The sequence below is a fragment of the Oncorhynchus gorbuscha genome, linkage group LG24, assembly GCF_021184085.1.
Source record: "Oncorhynchus gorbuscha isolate QuinsamMale2020 ecotype Even-year linkage group LG24, OgorEven_v1.0, whole genome shotgun sequence".
Lineage (NCBI taxonomy): Eukaryota > Metazoa > Chordata > Actinopteri > Salmoniformes > Salmonidae > Oncorhynchus > Oncorhynchus gorbuscha.
Window position 1 is genome coordinate 32,221,093 of NC_060196.1, and position 14,329 is coordinate 32,235,421.

The 14,329-nt window shown below is 42.5% G+C and overlaps 1 protein-coding gene across 2 annotated transcripts in view; it reads right to left on the reverse strand.

The window, feature by feature from the left end:
* The window catches only part of LOC124013123 (atrial natriuretic peptide receptor 1-like), a 124,413-nt gene that overhangs the window by 81,390 nt on the left and 28,694 nt on the right, over nt 1-14,329 (reverse strand). For both annotated transcript variants that reach the window (XM_046327297.1, XM_046327296.1), the window contains one exon: nt 8,815-9,002. In XM_046327297.1, coding sequence (XP_046183253.1) covers nt 8,815-9,002 — 188 coding nt within the window. The remainder of the gene's footprint in view (nt 1-8,814; nt 9,003-14,329) is intronic.

The window sequence follows — 14,329 nt, forward strand, 5'->3', positions numbered from 1 at the left end:
AAGCGAAAACAGTTATTTTTTTGTGCAAATTTATTGAAAATTAAAAAATTAAATACCTTATTTACATAAGAATTCAGACCCTTTGATATGAGACTCAAATTTGAGCTCATCCTTGAGATGTTTCTACAAGATGATTGGGACTCCAACTGTGATTTGGAAAGGCACACCCTGGTCTGTATAATGTCCCACAGTTGAAAATACATGTCAGAGCAAAAACCAAGCCATGAGGTCGAAGGATTTGTCAGTAGAGCTCAGAGGCAGGATCTGGGGAAGGGTACCAAAACATTTCTGCAGCATTTCAGGTCCCCAAGAACACAGTGGACTCCATCAATCTTAAATGGAAGAAGTTTGGAACCACCAAGACTTTCTTAGAGCTGGCCGCCCAGCCAAACTGAGCAATCGGGAGAGAAGGGCCTTGGTCAGGGAGGTGACCAAGAACCCAATGGTCACTCTGACAGAGCTCCAGAGTGCCTCTGTGGAGATGGGAGAACTTTCCAGAAGGACAACCATTTCTGCAGCACTCGACCAATCTCCACCAATCAGCCACTGAGGAGTGGCTTCCAGATCCTCAGTAAAAGGCACATGCCAGTCTGCTTGGAGTTTGCCAAATGCACTTAAAGTACTCTCAGACCATGAAAAACAAGATTCTCTGGTCTGACGAAACCAATATTGAAGTCTTTGGTCTGAATGCCAAGCGTCACCTCTGAAGGAAGCCCGTCACCATCCCTACTATGAAGCATAGTGGTGGCAGCATCATGCTGTGTACAGGTGTGCCAAGCTTGCAGTGTCATACCCAAGAAGACTCGAAGCTGTAATTGCTGCCAAAGATGCTTCAACAAACTATTGAATAAAACGTCTGAATACTTATGTAAATGTAATATTTCAGATTTAAAAGAAAATACTTTTGCAAACATTACTAAAAACATGCTTTTGCGTTGTCATTTTGCGGTATTGTGTGTAGATTAATGAGGGGGAAAAAAACAATTTAATCCATTTTAGAATAAGGTTGTTACGTAACAAAATGTGGAAAAAATCAAGGGATCCGAATACTGTTTTCAATTTCCAACAATCAGTGTCTGAAATAAGACCATGACCAACCAGGAATACCTGGTGCACTGAAAATTGGAATAACAGGAGACTGGTGTTTGGGGACAGAAAACCAATTTCAACACATCATTGGCACATTGGCCTGGCACATTGGCCCAATGCTGTACTCAAGATAGCGTCTGTGACATCAGCAGATGTCACAGTAAAATTTGAATTAAATCTAAATAGCACAATAATTGTGTTCATCAAAGTCTGTGTGTTTAAGAGAGACTTCTGGGCCGCGTCGCAATCAACTGCTTCCGCCGGTGTCTGTAAAAATGACTGGAGATGAATAGGTTCTTTCCACATCATAAGAGTACATGTCAACCCACATATTTTTTTATATATATAAATCTGAGCTTTCTATATCTGTCAGATAAAGGATACATACTTCAAAACACTTCCTTTTGATTTATCTGTTTTGCCACGTATGAATGTGTCATTCAATGCGTTTCTAAATATATTTTTCTGACACAGTTGAAGTCGGAAGTTTACATACACCTTAGCCAAACACATTTAAACTCAGTTTTTCACAATTCCTGACATTTAACCAGAGTAAAAAGTCCCTGTCTTAGGTCAGTTAGGATCACCACTTTATTTTAAGAATGTGAAATGTCAGAATAATAGTAGAGAGAATTATTTATTTCAGCTTTAATTTCTTTCATCACATTCCTCAGTCAGAAGTTAACATACAATCAATTAGTATTTGGTAGCATTGCCTTTAAATTGTTTAACTTGGGTCAAACGTTTCAGGTAGCTTTCCACAAACTTCCCACAATAAGTGTTATGTATTTTGGCCCATTCCTCCTGACAGAGCTGGTGTAACTGAGTCAAGTTTGTAGGCCTCCTTGGTCGCACACGCTTTTTCAGGTCTGCACACACATTTTCTATAGGATGGAGGTCAGGGCTTTGTGATGGCCACTCCCATACCTTGACTTTGTTGTCCTTAAGCCATTTTGCCACAACTTTGGAAGTATGCTTGGGGTCATTGTCCATTTGGAAGACCCATTTGTGACCAAGCTTTAACTTCCTCACTGATGTCTTGAGATGTTGCTTCAATATATCCACATAATTTTCCATCCTCATGAAGCAATCTATTTTGTGAAGTGCATCAGTCCCTCCTACAGCAAAGCACCCCCACAACATGATTCTGCCACCCCGTGCTTCACGGTTGGGATGGTGTTCTTCGGGCTTGCAAGCCTCCCTCTTTTTCCTCCAAACAAAACGATGGTCATTATGGCCAAACAGTTCTATTTCTGTTTCATCAGACCAGAGGACATTTCCAGTACGATCTTTAACCCTATGTGCAGTTGCAAACCGTAGTCTGGATTTTTTATGGTGGTTTTGGAGGAGTGTCTTCTTCCTTGCTACGCGGCCTTTCAGGTTATGTCGATATAGGACTTGTTTTATTGTGGATATAGATACTTTTGTACCCCTTTTCCTCCAGCATCTTCACAAGGTCCTTTGCTGTTGTTCTGGGATTGATTTGCACTTTTCGCACCAAAGTACGTTCATCTCTAGGAGACAGAACGTGTCTCCTTCCTGAGCGGTATGACGGCTTCGTGGTCCCATGGTGTTTATACTTGCGTACTATTTTGTGCAGATGAACGTGGTACCTTCAGGCGTTTGGAAATTACTTCCAAAGATGACCCAGACTTATGGAGGTCTGGTTCATCCTTTTTTTCTGAGGTCTTCGCTGATTTATTTTGATTTTCCCATGATGTAAGACAAAGAGGCACTGAGTTTGAGGGTAGGCCTTGAAATACATCCACAGGTACACCTCCAATTGACTTAAATCATGTCAAATTGCATATCAGAAGCTTCTAAAGCCATGACATAATTTTCTGTAATTTTCCAAGCTGTTTAAAGCCACAGTCAACTTAGTGTATGTAAACTTCTGACCTACTGGAATTGTGATACAGTGAATTTTAAGTGAATTAATCTGTCTGTAAACAATTGTTGGAAAAATGACTTGTGTCATGCACAAAATAGATGTCCTAACCGACTTGCCAAAACTATGGTTTGTTAACAAGAAATTTGTGGAGTGGTTGAAAAACAAGTTTTAATGACTCCAACCTAATACCCTGACTACACCGCTCGAGTCGCGTGTGCGAGCATTGCAAAATAAATTTAGGAATCTATGTTATTCAATTATTCCACCCACACTGCTCACGCACGTCAATGAGCGTCTGCGTTGCCAAGGGCTAAAATATAAGTAATTCCTATTGCTGACGCAGATCGTGCTGCAAGTCCTGCCTCTCCCATCTCCTCATTGGTTCATAGAAGCAGGTACCCACGTGCCATCTCCTCATTGGTTATACGCATGTGGGTGATTGAAAGATGAACTGTTGCCGGTTATCGTGGTAATATTATGAAAGTTTAGATTCCAATCACCATATAAGTTAAATGATGAAAACGCCTGGAAGGAGGAGAGATGACTAGAAACGATTCGGTTGACCATTTTTATGTGTGGATTAATTGTCGGAGATGAGGACCTTGTGCATTTCAGGTACAATAACAACCTAATGTTTATATCCCAGGACAAATTAGCTAGCAACAGCAAGCTAGCTAAAGAGGGCAAATTAGCAAGCAAGTGCAAGCTAACTAGCTAAACTGCCATAAATGTTTAATGCTTTTTGACCTGTCCCCAAATTAATGTAATTGGTTCAGAGTTTGTTTTGATGTTTTAAACGGCGTGTCGTGATCTCGTTTGGTGTAGGGGGCAAAATACATTTATGCACGATGGCGCACGAGCGCAGCCGGTTTGGGTTCCGTGTAGGTGTATGTAAACTTCCGACTTCAACTGTGCCTACAGGGGTCCTAAAATTCTAAATCAAATATCTAAATGGCCCATGGTATTGTATGACCATCTTGCCTGACGAGTCAAACTGAATTCTTCCGCAGCTCTATGTTTGCTACATACTTCAGACTGCCATCGTTGAAATCTTTTGTGATGAAGTCAAAATGAGGGATGCTGTACAAAAACAAAGTCATCAGTGATTGGATCATCTCTAACCAATCAGAGTATCAAATCCAATGACGAATTCTCAAATGCCGTATACCCACCTGTGTTTAAAAAAAGACTAGGCAACTAATGTTAAGACCAAATTACAATGACGGCCTACCCCGGCCAAACCTGGACGACGTTGGGCCAATTGTGAGCCGCCCTATGGGACTCCCAATCACGGCTGGTTGTGATGCAGCCTGGATTCGAGTGCCTTAGACCGCTGCGCCACTTGGGAGCTCCAAGAAAGGGAAATGGAAAGGGAAGGAGGATACCTAGTCAGCTGAACAACAATGTATTCAACTGAAATGTCTTCCGCATTTAACCCAACCCCTCTGAATCAGAGAGGTGCGGGAGGCTGCCTTAATCAACATCCACGTCTTCGGCGCCTGGGGAACAGTGGGTTAACTGCCTTGCTCAGACCAAACCAGTGTTGTTTTTTTCTCATATCATTCTCTCAGGCAGTCTGTATAATTTGGTTGATGACAAGTCAGACTGCAAGTGAACATGCATCAAACTGTTGCGTGATGATGAAATGAGTGTTCAGTCATGCTGAAATGAGTGGATGTTAAAATCCAAAACGGAAAATATTTACACAAGAAGCAATCTAATATCACACAGTCAAACTCTCAGTCGTTTAGTAAGTTCGCCATTCTGCGATTCTCACTCATCCAGCCACTCGGGTCATGTGACAGTGTTGATGCCCATTCTGTGTTCTTTTTTTCTCCCACATTCTGTGTTCTTTTTTTCTCCCACATTCCATCATCTGAAATAGCTAATAGTGAGGCAAAATCCCATACGATTAGCATAACTCCTTCCCTCTGTTTCCCTACCGCAGACTCATCATGCTTTTCTTTTTCTTTCTGTATGTTCAATGCATTCACTCTTTCTTCGTGACATGCTGCCTTCTTTCACTTTTCCAATCTACTTGATTTTTCCATTTCCTTGCTCGCTCTTCTTATTGTATTGTAGACGTTACAACAATAGTGAATGACGCAAGAGGAGACGGCAATCAATATAAAAAAAACTGAACTGAACATACTGACCAAGTAATTAAACATGGCTTTACACATTTAGGCAAGAGATAATCTATAATACTCATGGCGTGAGTCATGCTCTACCTATGTAATACATAGGAATGTATGACAAATGGGCTCTGTGCTACATGTGACTCTTTTAAGAGGAGGAGCCCGATCTTCCACGAGCTTGTGAGTAAAAACATGGCTGTAATTTAAGAATGTGGCGAAATTGGTCAGAGCCTGCATTCTGTAAAAACTCAAGGATCTAAAAATCATACCAAACTTTATGCTGCACACTCTTAGAAAAAAGGGTTTCCATAGGGTTCTTCGGCTGTTCCCATAGGAGAACCCTTTTGGGTTTCAGTTAGAGCCCTTTGGAAGGGTTCTCCGATGGGGACAGCTGAATAGCCCTTTTAGGTTCCAGATAGCACCTTTTTTTCTAAGAGTGTACGTAGAAGGTGTAGCACACACCAAGCTCTAGACTTTATTTGCCAAGGAGTGAAATACATTTGATTTACAGTACAGACTAATGTACATGGCTAATTAGGGTGAGAAAACATGTGGACAGCGCTGTACACAGCTAGAGTTGCACGTTTTTTCCCCACTATTGTGTTCCAGCTTGCATCTATTTAAAATGTCCGCCAGAGGTACACACTTGACATAACTTCCATTCACTGTGCAGTTTGTTTTGTCAAATGGTTTAGTATGCTGGGAAAATGGATTAGCTTGGTTTAACTGACCATAATACCAAGTGGTAACTGGCCGTAACATTGTAGGTGTGGTTGTAGTTTTGCTGTCTGGGTACTGTCATCAAGACAAGTCATCTGCATGCTAAACACACTATATTTCTCATACAGTGTTACTGTGTTTTGGGAGATATAATCAGACATATTCAGCTGTAGCATGTTGTTGGCATAGTCATATTTTCCTCATTCCTTTGTCTCATCCATTCCTCTCTTGAAAAAAAGAAGGTACATAGAGTACATGGCCTTCAGAAATATAGACAATTATAGACAATCATTTTCAAGTCTTCAAGTCTTGCAATAGATTTTCAACAATATTTAGGACAAAACTGTAACTGGGCCACTCAAGAACACTCACTGTCTTCTTGGTAAGCAACTCCAGTGTAGATTTGGCCTTGTGTTTTAGGTTATTGTCCTGCTGAAAGGTGGATTAATCACCCAGTGTCTGGTGGAAAACAGACTGAACCATTCCGTTTCTTTTTACCCTGAAAAACTCCACAGTCCTTAATGATTACAAGCATACCCATAGTGTCATGTTGTGTGTGTAGGTGGGAAGTCAGGCGCAGGATAATCAAACTTGGTATAATGGAGTAGTTTAATAACGTAAACAAACTCCAAAACCAAAGTATATAATAAAATAAACGTGGGTACAAGAACCCGTCGCCAATCCATAAATCACGAGCACAACAAACAATCTCTGACAAGGACATGAGGGTAAACAAAGGGTTAAATACACAACAATAAATTAATGGGATTGGAACCAGGTGTGTAGGAAGACAAGACAAAACCAATGGAAAATGAAACATGGATCAATGATGGCCAGAAGACCGGTGACATCGACTGCAGAGCACCGCCCGAACAAGGAGAGGCATCGACTTCGGCAGACATAGCATGATGCAGCCACCACTATGTTTGAAAATATGGAGAATGGTACTCCGTAATGTGTTGTATTGGATTTGCCCCAAACATAACACTTTACATTCAGGACAAAAAGTGAATTGCTTTACCACATTGTTTGCAGTATTACTTTAGTGATTTGTTGCTAACATGATACATGTTTTGGAAATGTTTTATTCTGTACAGGCTTCCTTCTTTTCACTCTGTCAATTAGGTTAGTATTGTGGAGTACCTAACTCTTTAACTGTTTTAAAGTAACCATTGGCATAATGGTGAACAACTGAGTTAGGAAGGACACCCCGTATCATTGTAGTGACTGGGTGTATTGATACAACATCTAAAGTGAAATTAATAACTTCACCATGCTCAAAGGGATATTCAAGGTCTGCTTTATTATTTTACACTGAACAAAAAGAAAAACTGTGTGTTGGTCCCATGTTTCATTAGCTGAAATAAAATATCCCAGAAATGTTCCATACGCACAAAAAGCTTATTTCTCTCAAATGTTGTGCACAAATTTGTTTACATCCATGTTAGTGACTATTTCTCCTTTGCCAAGATAATCCATCCACCTTACAAGTGTGGCATTTCATTCCTATTGATTAAACAGCATGATCATTACTCAAGTGCACCTTGTGCTGGGGACAATAAAAGGCCATGCTAAAATGTGCAGTTTTGTCACACAACATAATGCCACAGATGTCTTAAGTTTTGAGGGAGTGTGCAATTGGCATGCTGACTGCCGGAGTGTCCACCTGAGCTGTTGCCAGAGAAAGGAATGTTAATTCCTCTATCATAAACCACCGCCAATGTCATTTTATAGAATTTGGCAGTACGTCTAACCGGCCTCACAACCATATGGCGTCGTGTGGGTGAACGGTTTGCTGATGTCAACTTTGTGAACAGAGTGCCCCATGGTGGCGGTGGGGTTATGGTATGGGCAGGCACAAGCTATGGACAATGAATACAATTGCATTTTATCGATGGCAAGTTCAATGCACAGAGATACCGTGTCGAGGTCCTGAGGCCCACTGTCGTGCCATTCATCTGACGCCATCACCTTATGTTGTCCCAGTTATTCCATGGCCTGCATACTCACCAGACATGTCACCCATTGAGCATATTTGGGATGCTCTGGATTGACATATACAACAGCGTGTTCCAGTTCCCACCAATATCCAGCAACCTTGCACAGCCTTTTAACAAGGCACACCTGTTAATTGAAATGCATTCCAGGTGAATGCATTCCATTCTACCTCATGAAGATGGTTAAGATAATGCCAAGAGCGTGCAAAGCTGTCATCAAGGCAAAGGGGAGCTACTTTGAAGAATCTCAAACACAAAATATGTTTTAATTTGTTTAACACTGTTTTGGTTACTACATGATTCCATATGTGTCATTTCATAATTTTGATGTCGTCACTATTACTCTACAATGCAGAAAATAGTAAAATAAAGAAAAACCCTTGAATGAGTAGGTGTGTCTAAACTTTTGACTGGTACTGTATATTTAATCCATTTAAAATTCAGGCTGTAACAAAAGAAAATGTGGAAAAAGTCAAGGGGTATGAATACTTTCGTATTGCACCGTATATCACAGAAAAACCTTGCCGATTTCCTTGAAATTCCGATGAAACTTCTTGTTTCACAACCTTATGAAAATAATGTAACATGAACCTCTTATTACCTACAGATACAGCTGCATGATTTAACACTTTTTTTCTTATCTCTTGCTCAGTCATCACTCATTTACCCTCCCTCCCATCATAATATCACCCATAACTACAGTACCCCACTAAATCCCTCTCCTATATCCTCTACTCATTCTATCCCCCTTCCATTCCTCTTTTTTAGGCTACCTGGTAAAAAAAACTCTCATCCGCCTTCATACCAGTCGTATATTACTCATAACTACAGCATAATAATAAATCAGATTTTTATTGCGCTTTTCCCAGACCCAAAGACGCAGTCCCCACTAAATCCCTCTCCCATACCCCTTACTCATTCTCTCCCTCCCTTCGTTCCTACAGACCTCCCTCATTCCTCTCTGTCATCCCCCTCTCACCCTGAAGGCCTTCTTGGCGGCGTGGTCGTCTGAGTCTCCTCTGTACCAGGGCCTAGCGGACTGCTTCCTCAGGCTGTGTCCAAACAGGTCAATGAAGAAGAAGGCATAGTCCTCCGGGGGCAGGCCTTCCCTCCAGAACTGTACCATCAGCCTCCGGAAAGTGTCCCATGAGCAGCACATGTACACCACTGAAGACAAAGTAGAAGAATGTATCAATGACATGTACAGTATATCAGTGGAATGTACCACTGTATGCTACTGTTTGTGTACCACAGTGTCATTTACCAATGTGCTACTGTTTGTGTACCACAGTGGAATGTACCAATGTGCTACTGTTTGAGTGCCCCTACAGAGGGTGGACAGAAAACAATAAGGGGAATTGACTAGTACTGTTAATGGGCAATGCAGGTGCAACACTAAGGAAAAAGGACATAGGTGAAAGACTAACAACCACTGCACTGCAACCTGTTCTCAGAGCATTTCCTATTCTGTACGTAAATCCAAAACACGACATGTAGTATACGTTATGTTTCGTATCGTAGGCATTCATTTGTGGGTGTCCATCGCTCATTTCCTGTATGTTACGAATTACAATTTCTATTATGTTAGGAACTTGCGAAACATACTATACAGTGAGTTCAGAAAGTATTCAGATACCTTTAATTCTTCCACATTTTGTTACTTTTCAGCCTTATTCTGAAATAGATTTTTTTTAACATCTCATCAATCTACACACAATACACCTTAATGATAAAAACAGGTTCTTGGAAATGTTAGCAAATTGACAACAAATAATTAACAGAAATACCATATTCAGACCCTTTGCTATGAGACTTGAAATTGAGCTCAAGTTCATCCTTTTATCAAAATTCTACAAAGTTCCAGAAAAAGGACTGTCATGACGTTGCATTGCTATATTGTGGATAAAGAGTTAGCGGTCTAACAGAACACAGAGTGTGTTCTTTCATGGAAGCATCTCCAACATAATCCAGGTAGAATCAGGAAGTCTGACCGTCCGAGTGGCACGGTGGTCTCAGGCACTGCATCGCAGTTGCTAGCTGTGCCACTTTGCAGTTGTAGACTACTACCCATGAAACCTATTAGGCCTATTGCCCTCGTAATGGCCGGTGCGTATTTCTCATGCACCGCTCCATATCTCAAAGCCATATCAAATATCTTGGTTGTAAAATAGGTAGTTGTCACGACTTCTCCCGAAGTCAATGCATTTCCTTGTTCAGGCGGTGTTCGGCAGTCGACGTCGCCTGTCTTCTAGCCATCGCCGATCCATTTTTCATTTGTTTTGTTTCGTTTTCCCACACACCTGGTTCTCATTTCCCTCATTATGTGTTGTGTATTTAACCCTCTGTCCCCCCCCCTCTCCATGTCTTTGTGTGGTATTGTTTATTGTAAGTGCTTGTGAACATTTTGTTTGACTGGTGCACGTCGGTGCTCATACTTTGTATGTTTAATGACAATTTTTTTTTTTACTATTAAACTGCTCCTGCTATTATTAAGTTCTGCTCTCCTGCGTCTGACTTCCCTGCCACCAGATACACACCCCTTACAGTAGTTAATAGAACGTTCTCTTTCTCTGTTTATAGGCATCCTTTCCATTTTTTAGATCCATGATCTTGACTGTCTATCTGATGCCATAGTCAGAGTATGTCTCTTTGCTGATGTCACATTGGACTTTGAATGTGAGTTTGCATGACCTTGTGGTAGGATGGCAACCACTGGAGAAGGAGAACAGCGAGTATGGCAGAAGAAAGCAAATTGCCAGAGGAGATCCTCCCACAGCTGAGATGCTTATGGTATTAAAATATAAATACATGCATGATATAAAGGAGAAGACACTACTTCAAGTCTCAGGGGGATGACATCACATCCTAGTGGCTACTAGAACTCACCTGCAGCTCACCTCTGCTACAGTCACACTGCTTTCCCCATCTCCTACCCCACCAACAGTATAACTCAGCCGCCGACAATGTGATCTGAGTCAATTTAGCAGAATTAAATACTCACAAAATGTATTCTGTGGGTGCTAGATTGACTCAGTTCACACAGTCTGCTCTGCTGGCTGCTGAAGATGATTTCTTCATTCATCCTTCCTCGATTCGCCTCCTGGAGAAGGTCAGAGGGTAGTGACCTTGTACGTTCTCCTCCAATACAGTTGCGATATAATACAGGTGAGGAGATAGGACGAAAGTAATCAAGAAAGACAAAGTGAGACAAAGCCATTGTGTTGTGATGTCACCCGCCCTGAGAACTAAAGTACTGTTATCCTAGCCCAACCAAGATCATAGTTTTGGTAGGATAATCAATATCAATATTTTATTTCATTTCATACAAAACATGCCTATGCAAATGGTTAGTGGGTTTAGACATCCATCTTACTCCAAAACTAAAAAGAATTGAATAGTTAAATCAATAGTGTCTAATACAAATAATAAGCAGAACGGCAGGGCTGGGCTAGACCAGAAACCTGCACACCCGGTAGATAGATTTTTTTTTTGGAGATAGAGTGCCTTCAGAAAGTATTCACACCCCATGAAATGGCACCGACAGAGATGGTTGCCTCGCTTCGCGTTCTTAGGAAACTATGCATTATTTCGTTTTTTATGTATTACTTCTTACATTGTTAACCCAGGAAATCTTAAGTCTTATTATATACAGCCGCGAATAACTATTGGATATAAGAGCAACATCAACTTACCAACATTACGACCAGGAATACGACTTTCCCAAAGCAGATCCTCTCTTCGGACCACCACCCAGGACAATGGATCTAATCCCAGCAGCTGACCGAAAACACCGGCGACACAGAAGGGGCAGACGGACCGGTCTTCTGGTCAGGCTTCGTAAATGGGCATATCGCTCACCGCTCTCGAATATACTACCTGCCAATGTCCAGTCTCTTGACAACAAGGTAGACTAAATTTGAGCAGGGGTTGCCTTCCAGAGAGACATCAGAGATTGTAACATTCTCTGTTTCACAGAAACATGGCTCTTTCGGGATATGTTGTCGGAATCGGACCAGCCACCGGGCTTCTCCATGCATTGCGCCGACAGAGATAAACACCTCTCTGGGAAGAGGTGTATGCTTTATGATTAACAACTCACGGTGTGATAATAATAACAGACAGGAACTCAAGTCCTTCTGCTCACCAAACCTAGAATTCCCTACAATCAAATGCCGGCAATTATACCTACCAAGAGAATTCTCGTCAGTTATAGTCCCAGCTGTGTACATCCCCCATCAAACGAACACCAAGACGGCGTATAGGCAAAAGCTCAAACAAGATGTACCTGTGACGAGAACCATTCAACACTGGTCTGACCAATCGGAAGCGATGCTCCAAGATGGTTCTGATCACACGGACTGGAATATGTTCCAGTCAGCCTCAGAGAACGACAATGCTGACTCGGTGAGTGCGTCTATAAATAAGTGCATTGGAGATGTCGTACCCACTGTGACTATTAAAACCTACCCTAACCAGAAACCATGGATGGATGGCGGCATTCGCGAAAAACTGAAAGCGTGACCCATTGCATTTAACCATGGAAAGAGGTCTGGTGTTATGGCTGAATGAATATAAACAGTGTAGTTATTCCCTCCGCGAGGCAATCAAACAAGCAAAATGCCGGTACATGGACAATGTGGAGTTACAGTTCAATGGCAGGGGCTACAGGAAATCACAGTACAAAAATACAAAAACAGCCACGTCACGTATACTGACGTCACACCTCCAGACAAACTAAACACCTTCTTTGCCCGCTTTGAGGATAATACAGTACCACCGTCGCGGCTCGCTAACAAAGACTGCAAACCCTCCCCCCTCTTCTCCTTCTCAGTGGCTGATGTGAGTAAAACATTTAAACATGTTAACCCTCGCAAGGCTGCTGGCCCAGACGGCATCCCTAGCCGCATCCTCAGAGCATGGGCAGACCAGCAGGCTGGTGTGTTTACGGACATATTTGATCGCTCCCTATCCCAGTCTGTTGTCGCCATATGCTTCAAGATGGCTACCATTGTTCCTATACCCAAGAAGGCAAAGAAAACGGATCTAAATGACTACTATTGTTATGCAGGTGAGTGAGGACCCAAAAGCGATTTAACAGAAACAGAGTCTTTTAATGTCCAAACAGGGAAAACATAAATCCTCAATCTTTACAGGAGATGTCCAAACAGGGAAAACATAAATCCTCTATCTTTACAGGAGAGGAGAATCCTCTATCTTTTCTAGTAGTAGAGGAGAATTGCAGGGCTATCGGCAACAGACTGCAGGTCCCTTCGGGTAGGAGCGGGCCGTAGAGGACAGAGACACCTGCTCACACGCAGCATCTGATGAAGAGGCAGATTACGACAGGACGGAACAAGGGCAAAGCAAACAAGAATCCGACAAGGACAGAAGCAGAAACAGAGAGAGAAATAGAGACTTAATCAGAGGGCAAAAGAGGGGACAGGTGTGAGAGAGTAAACAAGGTCGTTAGGAGAATGAGGAACAGCTGGGAGCAGGAACGGAACGATAGAGAGAGAGAGATATAGAGAGAGAGAAAGTAACCTAATACGACCAGCAGGGGGAAACGAAGAGAAGAGAAAGCACAGGGACAAGACATGACAATACATGACAACTATCCTGTAGCACTCACTTCTGTCATCATAAAGTGCTTTGAGAGGCTAGTCATATCACTGCCACCTTACCGGCCACCCTAGACCCACTTCAGTTTGCATATCACCCCAACAGGTCCACAGATGACGTAATCGCCATCGCACTGCAGACTGCCCTATCCCATCTGGACAAAAATGAATACCTATGTAAGAATGCTGTTGATTGACTACAGCTCAGCATTCAACGCCATAGTACCCTCCAAGCTCATCATCAAGCTTGAGACCCTGGGTCTCAAACCCTCCCTGTGCAACTGGGTCCTGGAGTTTCTGACGGGCCGCCCCCGTGTAGTGAAGGTAGGAAACAACATCTCCACTTCACTGACCCTCAACACTGGGGCCCAACAAGGGTGTGTGCTCAGCCCTCTCCTGTACTCCCTGTTCACCCACAACTGCGTGGCCATGCACACCTCCAACTCAATCACCAGGTTTGCAGATGACACAACAGTAGTGGGCTTGACCACCAACAACTACGAGACAGCCTACAGGAAGGAGGTGAGGGCACTCGGAGTGTGGTGTCAGGAAAACAAGCTCTCATTCAACGTCAACAAAACAAAGGAGATGATCGTGGACTTCAGGAAACAGCAGAGGGAGCACCCCGCTATCCACATTGAAGGGTCAGCAGTGGAGAAGGTGGACAATTTTAAGTTCCTGTGCGTACACATCACAGACAAACTGAAATGGTCCACCCACACAGGAGGCTGAAGAAATTTGGCTTGTCATCCAAAACCCTGACAAACTTTTACAGATGCACAATTGAGAGCATCCTGTCGGGCTGTATCACAGCCTGGAATGGCAACTGCACCGCCCTCAACCGCAAGGCTCTCCAGAGGGTGGTGCAGTCTGCAC